The sequence below is a fragment of the Papio anubis genome, unplaced genomic scaffold (genome assembly GCF_008728515.1).
Source record: "Papio anubis isolate 15944 unplaced genomic scaffold, Panubis1.0 scaffold216, whole genome shotgun sequence".
Classification (NCBI taxonomy): Eukaryota; Metazoa; Chordata; class Mammalia; order Primates; family Cercopithecidae; genus Papio; species Papio anubis.
This window is the reverse complement of record NW_022162197.1, coordinates 60,693-87,245: the sequence shown is the minus strand read 5'-3', so window position 1 is coordinate 87,245 and position 26,553 is coordinate 60,693. Positions and strand designations below refer to the sequence as shown.

The following is a 26,553-nucleotide window of genomic DNA, read 5'->3' as shown; positions in this document are numbered from 1 at the left end:
TTGATAAGTATATCAATTAAGGATGAGCTGACATCTTTATAATATTGAGTTTCAAAATTCATAAACCCAATACCTCTCCATTTTTTTTTTTGTATTGCAAAAATTTATTAAAATTGGAGACACTGTTTTAATCTTCTTGTGCCATGAGACTCCATCAGGCTGTCTATAAAGACCATTGGGAGGCTGACGATCACTTGAGCCCAAAAGTCTGAGGCTGTAGTAAGCCTCAAAGGGCCACTGCACGCCAGCTTGGGTGAGGCAAGAACCTGTCTCAAAAAACTCTCCATTCATTTCTTTAAAAATTTTCCCACCAGGCACGGTGGCTCACACCTGTAATCCCAGCACTTTGGGAGGCCAAGGTGGGGCACATCACCTGAGGTCAGGAGTTCCAGATCAGCCTGGCCAACATGGCAAAACCCCAACTCTATTAAAAATACAAAAATTAGCCAGGTATGGTGGCAGATGCCTGTAATCTCAACTACTTGAGAGGCTGAGGCAGGAAAAGCACTTGAACCCGGGAGGCGGAGGGTGCAGTGAGCTGAGATTGCGCCACTGCACTCCAGCCTGTGTGACAGAGCGAGACTCCTTCTCAAAAAAAAAAAAAAAAAAAAAAAAATTCCCAATAAAGTTTTGTGTTTTCCATGTAAAGTCTTCCACATATTATTAGATTTGTCCCTAGATAGGTGACATTTTTGAAATTATTGTAAATGTATTTTTTGTCTTGTAGAAATATATAACCACTTTACATTTGATTGAATATTAAAAATTTGGCTGGGCACAGTGACTCATACCTGTAATCCCAGCACTTTGGGAGGCTGAGACGGGCAGATCACCTGAGGTCAGGAGTTCAAGACCAGCATGGCCAATATGGTGAAACTCCATCTCTACTAAAATATACAAAATTAGCTGGGTGTGGTGGCAGGCACCTGTAATCCCAGCTACTCAGGAGGCTGAGGCAGGAGAATCACTTGAACCCAGGAGGCAGGGGTTGCAGTGAGCCAAGATCGCGTCACTGCACTCCAGCCTGGGTGACAGAGCGAGACTCCATCTCAAAATAAATAAATTAATTAATTAATTAAATTCGCACTTACTTATTCTACTTATGAGGTAAAGGAAAAAATTTTAAATAGTGAATTTAAAAAAATTTTTTATTTCGTTGGCTGGGTACAGTCACTTACACCTATAATCCCAGTGCTTTGGGAGGCTGAGGTAGAAGGATTACTGAAGCCCAGGAGTTTGAGACCATCCTAGGCAACATAGCAAGATCCTGTCTCTACAAGAAAAATTAAAATTAAAAAAAATTAGCTGGGCATGGTGTGTAAGTCTGTAGTCACAGCTACTCCCAGTACTTCGGGGGGATGAGGCAGGAAGATCGCTCGAGCCCAGGAGTTTGAAGTTACAGTGAGTTATGATCATCCTTGTAAATAGCCATCCTGCTTTAGCTTGGACAACCCAGTGAGACTCTGTCTCTTAAAAGAAAAATTCATCTTATTCATGGCTGATACATGGTAATGCAATTTATTGTTGTACACTGATATTGTGTTCAGAAACGAAGCAAAACTCTCTCATGAATTCTAATAATTCCTTTTGTAATAATATCATCTATAGATAATGACTTGATTATTGTTTTCAATCTTATATATTTTACTTTCATTGCCTCATTGTCCTGGCTAGGCTCTTCCATTGTACTGTAGGAGAGTATACAGGTGTGTGCCACCATGCCCAGCTAATTTTTGTATTTTTAGTAGAGACAGGGTTTTCCCATGTTGGCCAGGCTGGTCTTGAACTCCGGGACTCAAGTGATCCACCCGCCTTGGCCTCCCAAAGTGTCCCAACTGCACTTGGCCAAATGCAATTTTTCTAGGAATTTTAAATTTCATCTAAATTTTCAAATATGTGGCCTGAAGCTGGGTTCCTAATACCTCTTATTTTTAATGTCTGCATGATGTGTAAATTTTTTTCTTATTCTCAATATGAATTATTTGTGTCTTCTCTCTTTTTTTCTTTAAATGCCAATCTTTTAAATTTGACAAGTTTATCAGAGTGCCAGTTTTAAATTTGATAAGTTTATCAGAGTGCCAGTTTTTGGCTTTGTGGATCACTCTATTGTATTTTTATTTTATATTTCATTTATTTCTACTCTTATCTTTATCCCCTTCCTTCTACTTCTTTTATTTTGCCATTCTTTTCCTAACTTCATGAGATATATGCTTGGCTTATTTTTAATCTTTCTTCTTTCCCAATAAATGCATTTAATTCTATACATTTCCCTCCAATCACTTCTTTAGCTGTTTTCCATAGGTTGTGAAATGTTGTATCTTCATCATTATTGTGATTTCTTCTTGACCCTTGGTTTATTTCAAAGTGTATTTATTAATTTCCAAACGTATGGTGATTTTCCAATTATCTTTTTGCCTTTACTTGCAGTTAAATTGTAATGTGGTCAGAGAACATATTCCGTAATTTCAGTCCTCTGAAATTATATTGAGGCTTGTTCTATGAGTAGTATAATATCAAATTTCTAACTGCTCAGGACTGCTTTTAAAAATACATATTCTGGCCGGGAGCGGTGGCTCAAGCCTGTAATCTCAGCACTTTGGGAGGCCGAGACGGGCGGATCACGAGGTCAGGAGATCGAGATCATCCTGGCTAACATGGTGAAACCCCGTCTCTACCAAAAAATACAAAAAAACTAGCCAGGTGAGGTGGCGGGCGCCTGTAGTTCCAGCTACTCGGGAGGCTGAGGCAGGAGAATGGCGTAAACTCGGGAGGCAGAGCTTGCAGTGAGCTGAGATCCGGCCACTGCACTCCAGTCCGGGCGACAGAGCAAGACTCCGTCTCAAAAAAATATATATATATATATATATATATATATATATTCTACATTTGTTTGTCTACTATGTCAAATTTGTGAACTGCGTTGTTCAAATCTTTTATCTACTTACTGATCTTCTGCCTGCTTGTTAAATTAGTTACTGTGAGAAGTGTATTAAAAATCTCCCACAAAAAAAACAAATTCCTACAAAAATTGCAGATTTATCAGTTTCCTTTGTAGAACTGTCAAATGTTACGTACTTTAAGGCTCTGTTATTAGGTGCATAGAAACATACAATTGCTCCATCTTTCCCAGGATTTGCTCCTCAATATTAAGTGAGTCTTCTATCTTTTTAGTGGGTCCCCCACCCCAAATGCTACATAGGGTGAGTATTCCTAACCCAAAAATCTGAAATGCTTCAAAATTCAAAACTTTTATTTTCCTATAAATTATTGGAGTATAGGTGGTATGTGGTCACATGAGTAAGCTCTTTAGTGGTGATTTGTGAGATTTTGGTACACCCGTCACTGAGCAGTATACACTGCACCATATTTGTAGTCTCTTATCCCTTGCACCCCTCCCACCCTTCCCCCCAAGTTCCCAAAGTCCATTGTATTATTCTTATGCCTTTGCATCCTCATAGCTTAGCTTCCACGTATCAGTGAGAACATACGATGTTTGGTTTTCCATTCCAGAGTTAATTCACTTAAAATAATAGTTTCCAATCTCATCCAGGTTGCTGCAAATGCTGTTAATTCTTTCCTTTTTATGGCTGAGTAGTATTCCATCCTATAAATATACTGCAGTTTCTTTATTCACTCATTGATGGGCATTTGGGTTGGTTCCACGATTTTGCAATCGTGAATTGTGCTGTTACAAATATGCATGTGCAAGTATCTTTTTCATATAATGACTTTTTTTCCTGAGTAGATACCCAGTAGTGGGAATGCTGGATCAAATGGTAGTTCTACTTTTAACTCTTTAAGGAATCTCCACACTGTTTTCCAAAGTGGTTGTAATAGTTTACATTTCCACCAGCAGTGTAAAAGTGTTCCCTGTTGGCCGGGCGCGGTGGCTCACGCCTGTAATCCCAGCACTTTGGGAGGTCGAGGCAGGCGGATCACACGGTCAGGAGTTCAAGACCAGCCTGGCCAATATGGTGAAACCCCGTCTCTACTAAAAATACAAAAATTAGCTGGACGTGGTGGCAGGCGCCTGTAGTCCCAGCTACTTGGGAGGCTGAGGCTGGAGAATCGCCTGAACCCGGGAGGCAGAGGTTGCAGTGAGCCAAGATCGTGCCACTACACTCCAGTCTGGGCGACACAGCGAGACTGTGTCTCAAAAAAAAAAAAAAAAAAAGTGTTCCCTGTTCACTGCATCCACACCATCTATGTTTTTCGATTTTTTGATTATGGCCATTCTTGCAGGCGTAAGGTGGTATTGCATTGATGTTTTGATTTGCATTTCCCTGATCATTAGTGATGTTGAGCATGTTTTCATATGTTTGTTGGCCATTTGTACATCTTCTTTTAAGAACTGTCTATTCATATCCTTAGCCCACTTTTTGAAGGAATTGTTTGTTTTCTTCTTACTGATTTGTTTGAGTTCATTGTAGATTCTGGATATTAGTCCTCTGTCAGATGTATAGATTGTGAAGATTTTCTTCCACTCTGTGGGTTGTCTGTTTACTCTGACTGTTCCTTTTGCTGTGTAAAAGCTTTTTAGTTTAATTAAGTCTCAATTATTTATCTTTGTCTTTATTGCATTTGCTTTTGGGTCCTTGGTCATGAAATCCTTGCCCAAAGCAACTTTCAAAACTTTTTGAGCACCAGCATGATATTCAAAGGAAATGCTCATTGGCGCATCTTGGATTTCAAGTTTTTGGATTAAGGATGCTCAACTGGTAAGTATAATGCAAATACAGTTGATGCTTGAACAACATGGGTTTGAACTGCAGGAGTCCACTTATACACAGATTTTCTTCTGCCTCTGCCACTCTTAAGATAGTAAGACCAACCTGCTCTTATTCCTCCCTCCCTTCAGTATGAAGATGATGAGGACAAAGACCTCTTTGAATGTCCACTTCCACCTAATGAATAGTAAATATATTTTCTCTTCCTTCTGATTTTCCTAATAAGATTTTCTTTTCTCTAACTTACTTTATTGTAAGAATATAGTATACGATACATATAATATACAAAATACACGTTAATTGACTTATGTTATTGTTAAGGCTTCTGGTCAACAGTAGGCTGTTAGTAGTTGCATTTTGGGGGAGTCAAAAATTATACATGGACTCAGGGGCTTGGTGCCCCTAACCCTGAGCTGTTCAAGGGCCAATTATATTCTAAGATCTGGAAAAAAAAATCCAAAATCCAAAACATTTCTGGTCCCAAGCATTTCTGATAAGGGATACTCAACCTGTACCAGCTTTGTCTTGGCTAGTGTTTACAAAGTGCATCTTTTCCAAACTTTTGCTTTAAAAAAAAAAAATATATATATATATATACACACACACACACACACACACACGTTTACTTTTGAAAAGATATATGTGTTTACTTTTGAAAAGATATATATATGTTTACTTTTAAAAATATATATATTCACTGTTGAAAAGTAAATATATATAAAGATATATATAAAGACATATACATACAGATATATAGATATATATAAAGATATATAGAAAGATGTATATATACACAAAGACATATATATATATATAGTGAGATGGAGTCTCGCTCTGTCACCCAGGCTGGAGTGCAGTGGCGCAATCTCCGCTCACTGCAACCTCCAACTCCCGGGTTCCAGCGATTCTCTTGCCTCAGGCTCAGGAGTTGCTGGGACTACAAGTGCGTGCCACCACACCCAGCTAATTTTTTGTATTTTTAGTAGAGACGGGGTTTAACCTTCTTAGCCAGGATGGTCTCAATCACCTGACCTCGTGATCTGCCTGCCTCGGCCTCCTAAAGTGCTGGGATTACAGGCGTGAGCCATTGCGCCTGGCTCATTTGTGTATATTTCTTAAATGTGTTCTTCTAACTACTTAAAAACTTCTGGACTGACAATTATCTTTTACCTGGAATAGTTAACCCATTAATCTTTAATGTAATTGCTTTTATGTTTGTTTTGAAATGTTTATCTTATAGCATAAGATAATTATCCTACTGGTTCTATGTCCCCTCTTCTATCTTGTTCTTTGGAGGATTTTCTTTACCTTAGTTAGTTTGAAAGTTACAGTCTTTTAATATTTGGCTAGTGACTACCCTAGAAATTAGAACATGCATGTCTGACCTTTCTGTGATCATTTTCTTCTTTCTCAAGATACCATTTAGTACTTCCTTTAATGCAGATCTACCCGTTGTTAATTCCCTCAGTTATTATTTGCTATTAGGTATTATTTTATTTAAGTACAGGTAAGATATCAACCTGCTATTTTCCGATTTCCTTTTTTGCTGTTGAAAGTAAATATTCACTGAGCGCCCAGTGGTTCAGCTGAAGCCCAGAACTTTGGGAGGCCCAGGTGGGGGATCACAAGGTCAGGAGTTTCAGGACCAGTGTGGCCAACATGCGGCGAGAAACCCGTCTCTACTAAAATACAAAATTAGCTGGGCATGGTGGCGCCTGTAATCCCAGCTACTCAGGACTGAGGCAGGAAAATCGCCCTGAACCGGAGGTGGAGGTTGCAGTGAGCTGAGATCCTCCACTGCACTCCAGTCCTGGAGTGACACAGTGAGACTCCATCTCAAAAAAAAAAAAAAAAAAAAAAAAAGAAAGAGAAAGAAAAGAAAAGTAAACATTGACCAGGCATGGTGGTTCATGCCTGTAATCCCCAGCACTTTGAAGAGGCTGATGAGGAGAATGTGAGATCAAGTCAAAGAGATAGGGAGACCATCCTGGCCAATATGAGGTGAAACCCTGTCTCTACTAAAAATACAAAAATTAGCTAGGTGTGTTGGCATACACCTGTGATCACCACTTCCTCGAGGAGGCTGAGGCAGGAGAATAAGCGAACCGGAGGAGGAGGAGGGTTGCAGTGAGCGAGAGATCGGCACATACTGCACTCCAGCCTGGGTGACAGAGCAAGGGACTCCATCTCAAAAAAAAAAGAAAAAGAAAAAAAAGAAAAGTAAACATTTATCTTATATTTGCTCCTATGAAGTGATGCCTCCTTTAAAAAGATTTTATCTTTTGATCTTCTGTAGTTTTCACTATGATGTGTCCATATATGATTTTAAAATGTATCCTACTTGAGCCGCGTGGAACTGTGAATCTATGGATCAATAGGGTTTTGTAAATTTTAGAAAATTATCATCTATGATCTCTTCAGAGATTGGTTTGACCCATTCTCTTTTCTTTCTGAAATTTCAACTACAATTGGCCACGGATTTCTCTCAATTCTGTCTGTCCCTCGCTTTCTCTGTGCTGGATATTTCCAATTTCTCCTTCTCAATCACTTTTTTTTTTTGAGACAGAGTCTTGCTCTGTCGCGAATGGAGTGCAGTGGCCGGATCTCAATGCACTGCAAGCTCCGCCTCGGGTTCCGCCGCCATTCTCCTGCCTCAGCCAGCTGGGACTGGCCTGTCACCTGCCCGGCTGGATTTTTGTATTTTTAGTAGAATGGGGACTCACCGTGTAGGATGGTCTCATCTCCTGACCTCGTGATCATACGACTCTGACACCGAGTGCTGGGATTTTTTGAGCTGACTTCCGCGCCCGACCTCAATCTCTATTCTGCCAAGTGCTTGGGGCGAGATGGCCTTGTTGTTTATTTATTTGTTTGGAGTGCAGTCTCGCTCTGGCAGGCTGGAGTGCGGTGGTGCAATCGGCTCGCAGCCTCACCACCTGGTTCAGCGTGCTCCTGTCTCAGCCTCCCCAGTAGCTGGAATTACAGGCACGTGCCACCACACTTGGCTACTTTTTGTATTTTTAGTAGAGACGGGGTTTCACCATGTTGGTCAGGCTGGTCTTGAACTTCTGACGTCAGGTGATCCTCCCGCCTCGGCCACCCAAAGTGCTGGGATTACAGGCGTGAGCCACCGTGGATGGCCTAGACACTGTAACTTTAAAAATATTTGTAAAAGCAATTGGTGAACATAGGTAATGTGTTGTATCTCCCTTCAAGGATAATTTACATTTGCTTCTGCTAGGTAGCAGTGGCAATAATATGACACTGTTACGTCTTAGAACATGACTTCATGACATTAGCATGACATCAAGATGGCTGCAGTCTATGCAAGGCTTTCCTTACTCTAAGTTCATGTTTTCTTCTAGAGAGCAGTCCTTTAGTGTTTCAAAAGTAACTTTGGGGCCAGGAGCGGTGGCTCACGCCTGTAATCCCAGCACTTTGGGGGGTTGAGGCAGGCAGAGTACTCGAGGTCAGGAGTTCGAGACCAGCGAGGTCAGGAGTATGAGACCAGCCTGGCCAACATGGTGAAACCTCATCTCTACAAAAATACAAAAATTTAGCTGGGTGTGGTGGCTCATGCCTGTAATCCCAGCTGCTCAGGAGGCTGAGGCAGGAGACTCACTTGAAGCTGGGAGGTGGAGGTTGCAGTGAGCTGAGATTAGGCCACAACACTCCAGCCTGAGAGCGAGCAAGGCTCCATCTCAAAAAACAAACAAACAAAAATACCCCAAAAAACAACAACAAAAAAACTAAGTTTGGGATGGCAAATCAGGCCCCCTTCCTTTGGCAGACTCTGGGCTCCACCTTTTGTCCCTTAAATCACCCAAAAGTGGTGCTCAAATCTCACCTGCCTTTCAGCATTAGCAAGTAACTTCTTTTACTCCAAATGGTGGTCTCCTCTCTCTAGATTTCAGCCTTCTCTCAATTTTTGGCCCAGCAATTTCTCATTATCTTGTTATTTCTTTTATGGTTTTGATGTTTTAAAAAGTTTCAAAATGTTTTGTCAAACATCTTCCTTATCTTCAGAGAGACATCTATATGATTTATCTCCCCATCACTATTTAATATAAGCTATGCACTTTTCATTAAGACAAGTACACAGTAATATAACTATTGCCAATAGGAAATAGCTGAGTCCAATGAAGATGTTTCAAGGTAGGAAAAGTTTAAAAGCCTATTTGGGCTAGGTGTGATGGCTCACGCCTGTAATCCCAGTACTTCGGGAGGCTGAGGCAGGAGGAGAGCTTAAGCCCAGGAATTTGAGGCCAGCCTGGGCAACATAGTGAGACCCTGTCTCTACAAAAAAAAAAAAAAAAAAGAAGAGAAAAGAAAAAAGAAAAATTAGCTGAGTGTGCTGGCATGCTACTTGAGAGGCTGAGGGGAAAGGATTGCTTAAGCCCAGGAGTTCGAGACCAGACTGGGCAACAATGTGGTGAAACCCTATCTCTACAAAAAATACAAAAATTAGCCAGGTGGGGTGGCAGGGGCCTGTAGTCTAGCTATTCAGGAGGCTGAGGTGGGAGGATCACTTGAGCCTGGGAGGTTGAGGCTGCGGTGAGCCATGATTACACCACTGCCCTCCAATCTGGGTGACACAGTGAGACCCTGTCTCAAAAAAATAAAAACAAAAACAAAAACAAGAGAGAGTGTAGCTGTAAGTCCCTAGGTAAATCTCTTACAATCTTGAGGACTGGGTCAGAACATTTTTTTTTTCTTTTTTCTTTCTTTTTTTTTTTTTTGAGATGGAGTCTAGCTCTGTTGCCCAGGCTGGAGTGCAATGGCGTGATCTCAGCTCACTGCAACCTCTACTTCCCTGGGTTCCAAGCGTTCTTCCTGCTTCAGCCTCCCAAATAGCTAGGATGCAATGGCGTGCCACCACGCCCAGATAATTTTGTATTTTTTAGTAGAGATGGGTTTCACCATGTTGGCCAGGCTGGTCTTAAACTCCTGACCTCTGGTGAGATCCACCCACCTTGGCCTCCCAAAGTGCAGCGATTACAGGCAGCCACAGCACCCAGCTTTTTTTTTGCTTTTTTTGGAGACAGGGTTGCCAGCCTCATTGTCCAGGCTGGAGTGCAGTGACTGGATCTCACTGCAACACCTGCCTCGGGTTCAAGTGATTCTCCTCAGTCTCCGAATAGCTGGGATTACAAGTGCCACCACCACACCCGGCTAATTTTTTGTATTTTTTTGTGAGAATGGGTTTTTCTCTTGACCAGTTTGGTTTGAACTCCTGACCTCAAAGGGATGGGCCAGGAGATTTCTGGAACTGCTGCGTTCCTAAGCTTATTGCTGTGGAAACCAATATTGTAGCAGAGACAGAGCTGCATTTGGAATCAGGAGGCTGGGATTTGAGCGCAGCTCTGCCACATACCAGCTGTGTGAACATGGGCAAGTCATTTAATCTCTCTAAGCCTCACGGAGATTTACCTCACAGAGTTGGGAAGGATTAAGGGGGTTACTGTATGTCAAAGTGCCTTATAAACTGTAAAGAACTACCCTAATGTCAGGTATTCTTTTATAACGTCCAGTCTTCTTCTTTTTGAGCCAATCAGAAAAAGTAACCTAAAGTGAGTCAGATCTCAGGAATTTAAGTTGTAAAACCAGGAAACACATTATAGTTAATTGTGCATCATACTCACCTTATGGAATTTATAGAATCGTTTTATTCTATCAGTGCTTTCACTTTGATAATGAATAATACAAAGTAAAATTACAAATAGGTACTCACTTCTACAGGCCGATCCTCCATAAGAAGATGGTCACTGTTCTCGGAATCCCAAATTTTGAGGGGCAAAATAGTGAACACAGTATATGATAACGGCAACAAGTACTTATAAACTAGTTTTCTCATTCATTGAACAATTTCGTGTGGAGCCATCACGTCTATCGGGGAGGATAGCAAACCTGAGGTCAACACGAAAGTTTTCCTGTTTTCAAGCGAGCAGGGGCAGCCCTAGAATAAACTAAGCTGCCATCAGCAGGGCGATGATGTTTTCTCCTGAAACAGCCAATGAGACATGTGTCAAAAGCCAGGCCTTCCTATTCTTTGCACTAACAGTCCCAGAATTGCTTTGAGGTCTTTTGAATGGAACTCGGGGAACCTAGTTCGTTGGTGCACACCGGCGACAATTTTTCGATTATTCAGCAGAACTGATAAAGTATTTCCCTGAGAGGTTCAGCGCGCGCACGCGCCTTCTCGGTTTGTGTTGAGTAACGCGCGCACTGTCATTCAGTGCCTACACATCGTTGTTGCTGAAGGCTCAGGAGTTGCAAGAAAATGGCTAACGAAGCGACGAGGGAACGGCGGCGCGGCAGACGTTGCTGCGATAGGACGTGCCTGACCTCCCAGTACACACAAGGGAACGCACCGCCCAAGTGTCCGCCGCCCGCCCGACCGTACGCGCCGCTGCTGGTCCCTGAGCCAATGCGCACGCGCGGCCGTCATCCGGGTGCTGGCTGCTGCTGCAGGTTGCGCTAGGGTGGCGGACCGGGGGAGGGGCCAGCGGCTCATTGTGCGCAGCGCTGTGCGGCGCCGGCGGCCGCCGAGGCCTGGGTGGAAGTTGGCGCTGCTGCCGCCGCCCTGCAGCCCACTCGCTGCCTCGGCAGCGCGCTGCTCTTCTAAGATGGCTGCCGCTACCGGTGCGGTGGCAGCCTCGGCCGCCTCGGGTCAGGCGGAAGGTAAAAAGATCACCGATCTGCGGGTCATCGATCTGAAGTCCGAGCTGAAGCGGCGGAACTTAGACATCACCGGAGTCAAGACCGTGCTCATCTCCCGACTCAAGCAGGTGAGGCCCGGCGAGGACTGGGAAGGACCGGGGAGGAGAGCTTAGGCCGCGCCTCGGCGCCCCGCTTCCGCCGCAGCCTCCGGCCGCCCGCAGCAGCTGGGACCTGCGGGGCAGCATGGTAGGGAGGCCCGGGGCGGCTCCCGCGAGCGTGGAGGACGGGGACCCTTACGCGGTGCCCCTGCCCCCGCGCCCCGGGCCGGGCCTGCGAGGGACCGGCCACAGCAGCCTAGCGTGCCTCCGCCTCCCCGGGACGTCCCCGCCAGCCTGCGAGGGTTGCGGCCGGCCGGCGCGGCCTCCCAAGGGCGATCGTGGAGACCGGGGAGGCGCTCGGTCTCCAGCCTTTAGCCATGGTGAGCGTGTGCATTTCTTGGCCTCAGAGGGAATGGTTAGTTTGGTGACTTCTGCGAAGTTACCGTTTAATTGTGCCCAACCGTTTCTTCCCCATCTTGAGGGGGAATTGGTAGTGGGAGTTGATGGGTGGGTGACAGAGAGAGTTTTTGTTTTCCACTAGGCTTTTAGTTTTTGCATCAGCGCAATAATTACTTTTTCATTCCTGATTAGCTTTCTGGTTTGAGTGAGCGTTGGAATTGTAGTAGAGTAGCAGTAAGTTTGCATTACAGAAACTAGGAAAACTCTTTTTAGTTATTTACTTTAGTAGCTAGCAACTTTTCTGCAATATAACATATTTAGATTTTTGGCCAGTATGATGTGATATTTAATTATCTTGACATGGTAGAATTTAAAACTCCTTGCGATTTTGATACCTAATGATTTTTCTCCCCCTGAAAGTTTCTCTCACTCTTTCGTGTAGTTTAATTGCTCATTTTTGAAGTCGGTTTATGAAATAACTGGCAATTCTAATGGCTTGAGATTTGCTAAATTTTTTTTTCATTTCGTTTTTATAAAATAAGTTTAGATAGATTGTGTAGCATATTAACTTCTCTTTCTAATGTAGGCTATTGAAGAGGAAGGAGGCGATCCAGATAATATTGAATTAACTGTTTCAACTGATACTCCAAACAAGAAACCAACTAAAGGCAAAGGTTGTTACGAGTTATGAACATATTTTAAAATATATTTTGGTTATATAACTTGCCTCTGCTCTTGTGCCACTTGCCCTGTTTATATAGTGCTACTCTTTGCTATTTCCCTCTGGCACTCTGCCTTCTTGGGTCAAGGAAGAAAAGTTACTGTTGCCAGGCTTTGGGTGACTTGTAGCCCTTAAGATTCGGCTGAAGCTGATTAGAAAGTGAGAACAGTTCTTTATTGCTTCCGAAAAAAATTACAAAGTCAAGTTGTGTGATGATGCTTCATAGTGTGAAGACCTGAATAAAATACAGTTTAACACATGTCTACCTTGCCCCACAATTGGCAGAGTATTGATGGAATTCCTACCAAATCTTTCACCTTGCCTCCTTGCTGTTTTCTTTAGTATATTAAAATTCTATAACCTTTATGTTTAGTACTTTGTTTGACTTGGTGAACTTAATTTGCATTTATGCCATTATACCTCCTAATTTTTAGTGAAATTCAAAAAGACCTCACCAATCATACTAACAAGGTAGAGGGAAAAATCCATGATTAATTAGCTTTAAAAAGGTTTAAATTATAGGGATGTTAAAGATTCTTCTTTTGTAACTTTTAAGCTAGAGCAGAATATATTTATTTCCAGGATATAATGATTTAGTGACTAGCTAAAAGTGGTTTTAAATGAACATTTTGCAGTATGAATGGAACTTAGGTATTTTTTAAGGCTTCTTGGCGAGTGAAACCTTTACTTGAATAACTGCAAATTTCTCCCTCCTATAAGGACAGTGGCAGAGGGTGGACATGATATATCTGTATTCTGGTCCTTACCTACAATTTTCATGCAGAGTTTGTCATGGACAGCTGCTGCATTTTTTGTAATCTAATTTTCTTCACTGCTTTAAGTGATCCAAATGTTACTCCCAACGACTGAATGATTGCAACTAAAATAAAATGGTTTAATCTTGAAAAGAAGGGAATATTAAATTTTGATCTTAAGCACACCTGGGTATCAGAGATGAGGACGACTCACTATTTTGAGTCTTCCTAGGTTAGGAAAGTCCCCTGTTTGTGCCAAAGGAAATTGAAAAGGGCTAAGAAGCATTCCCTGGGAGAGATGAAGATGCAGTTTAGAGAAGTAAAAAAGTTATCTTAAAGGTAGCTTTTAAGATAACTCTGACTCAGTGTATCACTTTGAGAGATACATTTTCCTGTGTTTAGAGAAGCTTGTCCTGAGAAGACTGCTAACAAACCAGAGGCTATTTCAAAATGGAAAATGATAAAAATTCAGAAATAAGTATATCAGGAATTAACCATGTGTCTTGTAGTGGTTTTGATTCATATCTTTTACCTAGCATGCTGTGCTTTGTCATAGTCCCAGGTTGTTTGAGTTGACTATTATTTTAGCATTGAAAATAAACATGATTTATTCTGTTCTCATCTATTTTTAATTTCTGTGTATATCCCTTTTTCAGTTTTTTTTTCCTCAGTTTTTTTTTTTTTGGGGGGGATGGAGTTTCGCTCTTGTTGCCCAGGCTGGAGTGCAATGGCATGATCTTGGCTCACCGCAACCTCCGCCTGCCAGGTTCAAGCGATTCTCCTGCCTCGGCCTCCATAGTAGCTGGGATTACAGGCAGGTGCCACCACACCCGGCTAATTTTGTATTTTTAGTAGAGACAGGGTTTCTCCATGTTAGTTACGCTGGTCTCGAACTCCCGACCTCAGGTGATCTGCCTGCCTTGGCCTCCCAAAGTGCTGGGATTACAGGCATGAGCCACCGTGCCCAGCCCCTTTTTCAGTTTTGACTGGGAACATCATTTATCTCACCATTAGAAATAATTTCAGCAATATAAAATTTTAAGGATTTTTTCAATACATTTTATGACATACAGGTATATATCATATATATGATATACAGGTAAATATATAGGTATGAATATATAGGGGTGTGTGTGTATATATATTTTTAATAGGGTATTGCTCTGTTGCCCAGGCTAGAGTGCAGTGGTGCCATCATAGCTCTTTGTAGCCTCAAACTCTTGGGCTTAAGTGATCCCTCCCACCTTAGCCTCCCTGGTAGCTGAGACTACAGGCACGTGCCACCACAACATTTTAAATAAGTAAACATTATTTATTTTTATCAGTATGTTTGTTAATTTTTTTCTTTGTATGGGTTATATTTGAATTTTATTCCATAACTCTGATGTTAAGAGGTCCTAAGGTATTCAGTTAGAAGTTGTAACATTTGGGGGCCGGGCGCAGTGGCTCACACCTGTAATCCCAGCACTTTGAAGGCCAAGGCAGGTGGAGCACCTGCGGTCGGGAGTTCAAGAGCAGCCTGGCCAGCATGGTGAAACCTCGTCTCTACTAAAAATACAAAAAATATGTATATATGTATATATCTGGGCGTGGTGGCACGCGCCTGTAGTCCCAGCTGCTCAGGAGGCTGAGACAGGAGAATCGCTTGAACCCAGGAGGCGGAGATTACATTGAGCCGAGGTCACACCGCTGCACTCCAGCATGAGCGATAGAGCAGGAGTGCATCTCAAAAAAAAAAAAAAAAAAAGTTGTAACGTTTAATCATTTGTCTGCAGCAGGCCTCCTTGTAAGAGATGCATGACAAAAAGCTCTTGTCTCCTTGAATTCCGGCCATCATTGTTATGAAAATCCTGTGAATTACAAAGAATATAATGTAAATCTCCACCTCCAAACGTAGTTTGAATTAATTTACAATAAAGATGCTTATTGATTCAATTATTTTATTTTTATTATTTTTAGTATGAGAGATTTTGAACCCAGTTTACTTGTTAAAGAATGCTCGTGTCAAATTCCAAGCGCTACTGATCATCTTTAGAGCCAGTTTTGCTTAAATGCGTCATACCAACTCAGTTCTAGCCTTTGAGATGTTTTCTCTGCCAGTTTACACAGTGATAAGATTATTTTAGGCCAGGCGCAGTGGCTCATGCCTATAATCCCAAAAGGCCAAGGCGGGAGGATCGCTTGAGGCCAGGAGTTGAAGACCAGCCTGAGCAACATAGTGAGATCCTATCTCTATTTTAAAAAAGAATTAAGATGTTTAAGTAATAACTTTTAGAAACCAAATTTATATAGAGAAACTTATTAAAATATCAATAATGAACAGATTTTAAAACCAAGGATATATTAAATATTGTTTTAATGTGATGTCAGTTTTCCTTTTTTTTTTTTTTGAAATGGAGTTTCGCTCTTGTCGCCCAGGCTGGAGTGCAATGATGCAATCTCGGCTCACTGCAACCTCTGCCTCCTGGGTTCAAGCGATTCTCCTGCCTCAGCCTCCCGAGTAACTGGGATTACAGGCATGCGCCATCACGCCCAGCTAATTTTGTATTTTTAGTAGAGAGGGATTTCTCCATGTTGGTCAGGCTGGTCTCGAACTCCCGACCTCAGGTAATCCTCCCACCTCGGCCTCCCAAAGTGAGCCACTGTGCTTGGCTGATGTCAGTTTTTCAGTCAAGTTGCTGAATTACTACATCCAATTCTTTTGCCAGATCTTGCTTTACTTACTGGTATCTACCTTGAAATAATTGCATCTTGGTTATGCCACTTTTCCTTCAATGAGCCTGTTTTATCTTTTGTAAAACTGGAAATTTTACTGGTTCACCTATAAGGCTCTTTTAGTTCTGAAATTTAATAATTATATAGCCAAAAATGAGAAGAAAATTCTTTCTGTTTAACTAAAATGATGTTTAAGGAAGCAACAAGTAAGCTCATAGGAAATCAGTATAGTTTTTCTTCAGCACAAATTATTAGAAAACGAAAAGTGCCAAGAAGGGGATTACTTAGAGGTAATTATGTGGACATCAGCAAGACATAATGTATAATAGCTTGTCAGGAAAAGAAATCATTCTTATGACAATATTAAGGTAGTGATTAAAAGTTAAATGACAAGAGAGAAGCTTCCTGGGTATGGAAAAAATACTTTGGTGAAACATTAAGCTTATCTCCTATAAAATAACTATAGGGTAACTTTTAAAAAGGTATGTTAAAATGATTGTATTTAGAGAGGTTAGAGGGAAAGGAACCTACATTTTTAAGTTTCTCCTAGAATACTTTTTAAATGCAGCTATTACAAGCACAAACAATGTTGATAATGTTATAGTGGGCTCTGACATTTATAACAACATATTTATAAAATTCCTTTAGATGTAGTTAATAGAGTGGACGTTTGTATCTTAGAATAGCTTTATTGAGTCTTTTCACACTCTGTTATGAACTTTTAAATAGGTAACTTAGAAGAAAGCTTCACCCATTGAAGTTTACGGTTACATTAATTGGGTGTGTGTTTAAAAAGTAGCTAAACAGGTAGAGCTAACTTCTCATTAGGTTGTTTTAGAGATTATAGATTTAAAGACTTTTGGTTTACCTGACACTGGCATATCCTTTTCTTTTAGATTTTCAACCTCTAAAGTCACCAATTAACTTCAGCAAAAGTGATGTGGTTAATCAGTACAGGATTTAGAACGTGTGTACTGCAGTACTTACCGACGTGAAAACTTAATTGCAATACCTGGCGACTTCAAAAAGACTAAAAATGCTGTGTAAAAGCTGATTTTTCTCCTATAGAAACAAGTATATTTTGAGGTTATAGGTTTGGCCAAACATCTAATGTCTGATTTTTTGTGGAAAATACCACAGACTACGTATTTATAATTACATGTTTACTCTGTAAAGCTTTCTAAAACTTATGTCAATTAAATGTAGTAATCAGCCATATAAAGCACATTTCATATAACATAGTAACATAGTGTACTGTAATTAGCTTTTTTTTCCCTCCAGCTGTAGTATGTTCAGATGTTAAGGGACACTTTAATCAGAACTGTGGCATTGAGGAGGACTTTGGGCATATAATTGTTATAGATATTTCTTAGGCACCCGAAGGCTGAAAGCTCTGTGAAAGCTGGGACGTAGTTTTTCATTCACCTCTGTCTGTAATGCCTAGTGTAGAGCATGGCACATAATAACTGCTCAAAAAATATTTGTTGAATGAATACTGAGGGCCTTTTTGGGGCTTTCTTAACTGCTTTTAGAAATATCTCTTTTGGGCTGGGTGCCGTGGCTTACGCCTGTAATCCCAGCACTTTGGGAGGCTGAGGTGGGCGGATCACCTGATGTCAGGAGTTTGAGACCAGACTGGCTAACATGGTGAAACCCTGTTTTTACTAAAAATACAAAAAATTAGCTGGGCATGTGGCTGTGATCCCAGCTACTCCGGGAGGCCAAGGCAGGAGAATCTCTTGAACCCAGGAGCAGAAGTTGCAGTGAGCTAAGATCGCGCCATTGCACTCCAGCTTGGGCAACAAGAGCAAAACTCGGTCTCAAAAAAAAAAAAAAAAAAGAAATATCTCTTTTGGTGCCTATTTTAATTGCATATTTCTTTGTAAGAAGCAGGTACATCAGGGATTAATAGTTTTTATCTTTTTTTTTTTTAAGGTGCCTCTGAGGAGCACTAATGGCTTCTCCTTACACATTGATATGTAAAGTATACTTACTTTTAGAACACATAAATCATTACATTGTCCTTTTATTCTTTACCACATTGATGCTGTGCTGAAAAGCCTCTGAACCTTTGCTGGAATATTGTCCAACCTCAGAGATTGTATATGTCATTTTCATTTCACAAAATTAGCCCTTTTTTCAGAGCCATTAAAACCTACATTTGGCCAGGCGCGGTGGCTCACATCTGTAATCCCAGCACTTTGGGAGGCCCAGGTGGGCGGACCACGAGGTCAGGAGTTTGAGATCAGCCTGGCCAACATGGTGAAACCCCCTCTCTAGTAAAAATACAAAAATTAGCCGGGTGTGGTGGCATGTGCCTGTAATCCCAGCTACTTGGGAGGCTGAGGCAGGAGAATCACTTGAACCTGGGAGGAGGAGGTTGCAGTGAGCCAAAAATGGTGCCACTGCACTCCAGCCTGGGTGATGGAGCAAGACCCTGTCTCAAAAAAAAAAAAAAAATATATAGGTAATCCAGAAAAGTAGAAAGTGAAGATTACCCATAATCCCACCACCCTGAATTTATCATATGTAACATTTTACATATGATATACATACATAATATTTATAATCAAGTACGTGTTTACTCTGTAAAGCTTTCTAAAAATTGTTTCAATCTAATGCAGTAATCAGCCACATAAAGTACATTTCATATTACCACACGTTGATCTAAGTTGTGTAGGTATGTGTGCAAGTACTTACAGGAGGTTTATGTTTAAGGGTTCCCCCCCCCTTTTTAACAACTAAAATAGATTCACACCATACATGGTGTTTTGTTGAAGGTAGATAGAATTTAAATATTTCTGTAGTCTGGAGAATCAAAACACAATAACCTTCCGTCTGTATTCTTCTTAACAGCTTCTATAGATAGATTCACTTATCTTTGTGGCTCATGATCTGCACCTGCATTAGTGATTTGAGTTTTAAAAAATACAGAAAGCAGGCTTTCACTCCCCATAGAGTTGGTTTGGGTTGTTATGTTGGGGGCCCAGGCATCAGTATGTATTTTCTAAAAGCTCCCCAGGTGATTCTTACGTACACCTGGAGTTAAGAACTACTGACTAATCTAAACTAAAGCTTGAAAATTAGCATCATTTTTATTCATCTCTCTGCTACTCAGTTTCTAGATTGTTTTATATACTTTTCAGTTTTCGAAAAACTTCTGCATTGCTTTATTTGATTCTCACAACGGTGCTGAGAGTTAGGCAGGACTATTTTCTTTTTACTGGTAGAGTAGAAAGGTAACTCATTAAGAACCCAGTTAAATTACCTTTGACAGTCTTATGTTTGTAGGCACAACTGCCTGAAGGAGTGTGCCAGAAATGTTTATTCTGTTCATCTTTAGATAATAAATGTAAGAGATTTGAAAAATACACCTTTGGCATATTCAAGGTTTATTACAATGAATGTGAATTATCTTTGTAGTAATTTTTCAAAGTGACCTATTGGGCCAGGTGGGATGGCTCACGCTTGTAATCCCAGCACTTTGGGAGGCCGAGGCGGGTGGATCACTTGAGGTCAGGAGTTCGAGACCAGCATGGCCAACATGGTGAAACCCCATCTCTACTAAAAATACAAAAACTAGCTGGGCGTGGTGTTGGGCTACCTACTCAGGAGGCTGAGGCAGGAGAGTCACTTGAACCCAGGATGCAGAGGTTGCAGTGAGCTGAGATGGCACCACTGCACTCCAGCCTGGGCAATAGAGTAAGACCCTGCCACGAAAACAAAAACGAAAAACCCAAAGTGACGTATTGTATGACTGTTGTGTTTAAGACAATGTACAAGGCCTTTCAGAAAAATGATTTTATTGGTAAAATGTCAGTTTAATAGAAGAGAAGCTAAAACACTTGCAGACAATTCAAGGCATGGCCTGTGATTGTTTTAAGATACTCCATGCAACTGAGGAGAGGTTGTTGTTGGAAACATTTCAGTTTGGCATATCTTCTTAATCTTCCCCTCCCTTCCAGCAGAAATTTTATAACTAAGCTTTTTTTTTTTTTTTTTTTTTTTTTTTTTTTTTTTTTTTTTTTTTTGTGGATGTTTAAGGGGAAAAGTTACTCAGCCATAAAGTATTTTGGCAAAATGATTTTAAAATTTCCTTGGGCTGGGCGCAGTGGCTCACGCCTGTAATCCCAGCACTTTGGGAGGCCAAGGCAGGAAGATTGCTTGGACCCAGGAGGTTGAGGCTGCAGTGAACCATGACTGCCACTGCACTCCAGCCTGGGCGATAGAGCGAGACCTTGTCTCAAAGAAAAAAAACTCATTGTTAAGTGGGATTTGTTTTTGTTTGGGAGGTACTTAAAAAGGAAAATTGCAAACCTTTATAAGGACCAGTTTGCCTTTGGAGGAAAAAGAAAATTGCAAACCCTTATAAAAACCAATTTGCCTTTGGAGGAGAAAGCCAATTTATGATCCAAAATTCTTTGTTCAGAATTCTCAAATACAAAAAGTTCTGAAAACTGAAAGTTTTTTCTTAAGTTTGGTGGCAAAGTTATTTGTAGTCTTAATGTATCCCATTTGATGTGAATCTGCATACATTTCCTTGCACAAAATGTTTCTGTGAATGTGAAATACTGTTCCAGAAGCCACTGGGAGGTTTAACTTAATAAATAGTATATGCAACATTTTACTCTTCTAAAATCTGAAAATTGTGAATTCTGGAACATATCTCAGAGGGTTTCATTGAGAATTTTTGGACCTATACAAATTTATGCTGCATAAATGTTTATAGTCTTGTGTTTCTCTTGTATATACATTTTTACTTTGCCATTTTACTTTAGACCCTAAAATCATGCAAATAATATTTTAGGTTGTTTTTTTTTTTTTTTTTTTTTTGTAATTTCAAAATAGCCATGTTACTACTGTGATAGTTTAGGATGTGATAGGTTAATTTTGCTTATTTTGTTATTCAGATTATGTTTACTGCCCAATTTATTTTGTAGTTTTTTCCTCAAAGCATAAAAGTTTGGCTTCAGGCTGAGCGTGGTGGCTCACACGCCTCTAATCCCAGCACCTTGGGAGGCCGAGGCTGGTGGATCACTTGAGACCAGGAGTTCGAGACCAGCCTGGCCAATGTGATGAAACCCTGTCTGTATTAAAAATACAAAAATTAGCTGGGTGTGGTGGGATGAGGCTGTAATCCCAGCTACTCAGGAGGCTGAGTCAGGAGAATTGCTTGAACTCGGAAGGCAGAGGTTGCAGTGAGCCAAGATCACGCCACTGCACTGCACTCCAGCCTGGGCAAGAAGAGCGAGACAGTGTATCCAAAAAAAAAAAAGTTTGGCTTCAATCTGTCTTATACTTTCAGTTAGTTCCTTCATCCTGGTCATGCCACTTTCACAGTTTTGTGGCAGTTGCTAGATTCCCTGTAGGACAAAAGAGGTGAAACTGTTTAGTTGATTTGCTGCAGGAGCTTTGATAGCAAAGGTTTAAATGGGACAGATATAAATGGTTACTTGACTGTACAAAAATGTGCTGAAGATAGTGCTGCTTGTTGGAATTTAAGGACGATTTGGTCTTTAAAATTCTTTCTCATGTTTGATATTACAAAAGTTAGGGACCTGCAGATGTAGTGACAGGATGTACTGACAGGATGGGGTTATACACGAAGTTAGTTGAACTGCCATGTCATCCCTTTCTCCCAGCTGGGCCAAATAGAAATCTAGACCTTGTTTTCTTATTTTTAACTTTTAGAGATTATCTATTTCTTTATTTTTGAGGAGTCTCGCTCTGTCACCCAGATTGAAATGGAGTGGTGGCGCAATCTTGGTTCACTGCATTCTTGACCTCCTGGGCTTAAGGGATCCTCCCACATCAGCCCACCTAGTAGCTGGGATGGCAGGTGCACACCACCACACCTGGCCAGTTTGTGTGTTTTTTGTAGATATGGGACTCCACCGTGTTGTCCATGCTAGTCTCGAACTTCTGACCTCAGGTAATGATGCCTTTACCTGATGGAGGCCAATGCCTTGGCCTCCCAAAGGGTTTGAGATTACAATTTCGAGCCACCATGCCCGACCTGTTTTCCATTAGTGTCCAGCATAGGATTTACTCCATTATCAGTCAGAAAATATATAATGCGGCTGGGTGCAGTGGCTCACCCCTGTAATCCCAGCACTTTGGGAGGCTGAGGCGGGTGGCTAACCTGAGGTCAGGAGTTCGAGACCAGCCTGGCCAACTTGGTGAAACCCCGTCTCTACTAAGAATACAAAAATTAGCTGGACGTGGTGGCGGCATGTGCCTGTAATCCCAGCTACTTGGGAGGCTGAAGTGGGAGAATCGCTTGAACCCAGGAGATGGAGGTGGCAGTGAGTTAGGATCACACCACTGCACTCCAGCCTGGATTACAGAGTCAGACTCCATCTCAGAAAAAAAGAAAAAAGAAAAGATATAATGCTTGAATATTGGCTGGTTTTATATTATATATTTTTGTATTTATTTTATATATGTATATATTTATATATAATATGTATAATATGTTATATGTATATAATAATTAATGTAATATATAATATATTGTACATATATATTACATACACATTATATTATACATATTCTATATTATATACATATATATAGTGTTGTACTAGGTTCTGAGCTGGCTGATAAACGTTATAGCCTTTTCTTTTTTTTTTTTTTTGAGGCAGAGTGTTGCTCTTGTCACCTAGACTGGAGTGCGGTGGCATGATCTCGGCTCACTGCAACCTCCACCTCCCGGGTTCAAACAATTCTAGCTTTTGGGAGGCCTCAGCCTCCCAAATAGCTGGGATTACAACCATGAGCCACCGCACCTGGCTACTTTTTTGTGTTTTTAGTAGCGATAGGGTTTCACTATGTTGGCCAGGCTAGTCTCAAACTCCTGACCTCAAGTGATCCCCCCGCCTCGGCCTTCCAAAGTGCTGGGATTACAGGCGTGAGCCACCTCGCCTGGCAACATTATAGCTTTTTAAAATGAGTTATATTTTAAACTCATTTTAAAATACGGAGGGGGAAGTGTTTTTTTACAAAATAAGAAATTACAATATAGTCGACTGGTGTCAGGAGTTCGAGACCAGCCTGGTCAACATGCTGAAACCCTGTCTTTACTAAAAATACAAAAATTAGCTGGGTGTGGTGGCATGCACCTGTAATCCCAGCTCCTTGTGAGGCTGAGGCATGAGAATTGCTTGAACCTGGGAGGCGGAGGTTGCAGTGAGTGGAGATCATGCCATTGCACTTCAGCCTGCATGACAGAGTGAGAGCCTGTCTCAAAAAAAAAAAAAAAAGGAAAGAAGTTACAATATAGTTTCTAATTTACTATGTGTAAAACAAGCCAAAAGTTACAAATTATGAAAGCAGTGCAAAGCTAATGTAAGATTTCAGTTTTCTTGAATATTATGTATCTATCAGGTTGTTACTGCAGTTTCATCACTGTTTGACAATGTTGTCCTAATGGCTTTTAAGATTACAAGCTGAAACATTAAATGTCCAGTGTGATTGTACTTTAACTGCTGTTGGAAATAGTATGGGACAGCAAAGTTAGACCATTTTTACATACCCCAGCGCTGCCTCTTGTTGCCCATGCGTCATAGTCATCGGGCGAGTCTCACATTTTAAAATTTTATACATGTGGATTTTGGAGCTTCTGTTTACACTAACAGAGATAATATTTTAAACAACTGGCATATTGTAGCTCCTCAAAGATCTAATGGTTTTGAGGAATGGAAATTGGGCTGCGTTTAAATTGAAGCACTGCCACTTACTAGCTTTGTAATCTAATTTTTCAGAGTTAGTTTCTCTTTTGTAAAAGGGGCATAATTGTTTCAGAGTAGTTGTGAGGATAAAATTTTAAAATACAAGTACATAAATGCATGTGAAGTATTTATCCTAGTACCTGGACCATAGATGCCACTTCAGTAGTAATGACTGCTGTTTTTGTTGCTGAAGTGTAATTTGATTTTCCTGTTATTACTAAAAGAAGTGAAATTCGATACAGAGTGTGCATAGTATGTAATTTGTCATTATGCTGAGGACTGCCATTTCAAATATAATACTTTTATTTAAAAAATTTTTTATTTTGTATTTTTTTGAGATGGAGTCTTGCTCTGTCACCCAGGCTGGAGTGCACTGGTGCAGTCTCGGCTCACTGCAACCTCTGCCTCCTGGGTGCAAATGATTCTCCTGCCTCAGCCTCCCAAGTAGCTGGGATTACAGTTGCCCATCACCCCGCCTGGCTAATTTTTGTGTTTTTAGTAGAGAACGGGTTTCACCATGTTGGCCAGGCTGGTCTCGAGCTCCTGACCTCACGTGATCTGCCCACCTCTGCCTCCCAAAGTGTTGGGATTACAGGCGTGAGCCACGATGCCCAGCCAGAACATTCAGAACATTTTAATTTATTTATTTATTTATTTATTTTGACACAGAGTCTTGTTCTGTTGCCCAGGCTGGAGTGCTGTGTTGCAATCTTGGCTCACTGCAGCCTCCACCTCCCGGGTTCAGGTGATTCTCCTGCCTCAGCCTCCCGATTAGCTGGGATTACAGGCATGTGCCACCATGTCCGGCTAATTTTATATTTTTAGTAGAGATGGGGTTTCACTGTGTTGGCCAGGCTGGTCTCAAACTCCTTACCTCAGGTGATCCACCTACCTCAGCCTCCCAAAGTGCTAAGATTACAGGCATGAGCCGCTGTGCCCGGCCTTATTTATTTATTTTACTTTTAAGACAGTGTCACTCTGTCTCTAAGGCATGAGTGCAGTAGGGCGATCTCAGCTTACTGCAACCTCCACCTCCCCGGTTCAAGTGATTGAACCCAGTGCCTCAGCCTCCCAAGTAACTGGGATTACAGGCATGCACCACCATGCCCAGCTACTTTTTTGTATTTTGTAGTAGAGATGGGGTTTTGCTAGTTGGTCAGGCTGCTCTCGAACTCCAGGCTTCGAGTGATCTGCCCTCCCCACCCTCCCAAAGTGTTGGGTATACGGGCATGAGCTACTGCATCTGGCCTCAAAGATAATTAAATTGAATTAATTCACCACTCCTTATTAGAATAATGTGTTCTATACAGGTCATAATAAAATATAGTGGCAGGAATTCAAGATCAGTCGTGAGAAATCCTGGCTTCAGTTCTGACAGCACCATTTTCAAGTTTTAGGCAAGGTATTTAACCTCTCAGGCTCATTTTCTCTTTTGTAAAATTGTGATAATGGACCCATGTACCATCATAGGGTGCCTGGACAAATCAACTGAAATTTTTTTTAAGTGCTTTGCAAATTGTAAGGCAGTTTGTGATTATAAGGAATAAATAGCATTTGTAAATGATCTAAAGGAGTTCCCCCGAAAGTTCTCCTCTATAGGCTGTTTGGTGGTGAGTGGGTATGGGAGAGGATTTGATGTTTTGGTTTATTTTGCTTCTGAGACAGGGTCTTGCTCTTTTGCCCAGGCTGGAGTGCAGTGGTTGGTATAATTACAGCTCACTGCAGCCTTGCCCTCCTGGGTTCAAGCAATCCTGCCACCTCCTGGGTTCAAGCAGTCCTCCCACCTCAGCCTCCTGAATAGCTGGGACTACCGGCATACACCACTACACCCAGCTGTGTCTAAAAAAAAAATTTTTTTTTTTTTTGAAGAGATAGGGATCTCACTGTGTTGCCTGGGCTGGTCTCAACTCATGGACTCAAGCGCTTCTCCCACCTCAGCCTCCCAAAGTGCTGGGATTACAGACATAAGCCACTGCTTCCAGCAGGATTTGATATTTTAAAAGAGCTTTTTTTTCTCCTAAAAAGTAGCCTCTTTAAGGTTTTTGTATTATGGAACTTTCTCTAAATGTAATAGAAGAATTTAATTAGCTGGGTGTGGTGGCTCACGCCTGTTATCCCAGCACTTTGGGAGGCCAAGGTGGGTGGATCACCTAAGGTCAGGAGATCGAGACTATCTTGGCTAACACGGTGAAACCCCATCTCTACTAAAAATATAAAACATTAGCTGGGCATGGTAGCATGTGCCTGTAGTCCCAGCTACTTGGGAGGCTGAGGCAGGAGAATCGCTTGAACTCAGGAGGCAGAGGTTGCAGTGAGCTGAGATCGTGCCACTGCACTCCAGCCTGGGCAACAGAGCAAGACCCTGTCTCAAAAAAAAAAAAAAAAATTAGTAGTTTTCTTTTTCAGGAAAAGAACATCTTTAATTTTTTGTCTTTCTTAAATAGATTAATACTTTCAGATGAACAGACTTTTCTTAGTGATTGCCCTTTTAGTAACTTCTAATTTTAGACTTTAGGGCAACGTAATCAGATAGACTTGTTTTCATGTGAAATTCTCATGTACAAATTAAGTTTAGTGATAAAGAGAATGATGACAGTAATTATAAATTTATATGCAAAGCATTAATCTACAAAGGTAACAGTAAACCAGAAAGTTAAACCAAAAAGTTGTTTGCCCCAAAATGCAAACATCAACATTGTAAATAGGAAGTTAGCACAACACCAAGCGCCACACCTCATTTCTTATTTG

At 41.2% G+C, this 26,553-nt stretch overlaps 1 protein-coding gene across 11 annotated transcripts in view; it reads left to right on the top strand.

Annotated features, from left to right (window-relative positions):
• Window positions 1–10,617: 10,617 nt before the first annotated feature.
• The window catches only part of LOC101025291 (SAFB-like transcription modulator), a 55,799-nt gene continuing 39,863 nt past the window's right edge, over window positions 10,618–26,553 (top strand). For all 11 annotated transcript variants that reach the window (XM_031661656.1, XM_031661654.1, XM_031661652.1 and 8 more), the window contains exons 1-2: window positions 10,618–11,515; window positions 12,471–12,558. In XM_031661656.1, the coding sequence (XP_031517516.1) occupies window positions 11,354–11,515; window positions 12,471–12,558 (250 nt within the window). In that variant the 5' untranslated portion in view covers window positions 10,618–11,353. The remainder of the gene's footprint in view (window positions 11,516–12,470; window positions 12,559–26,553) is intronic.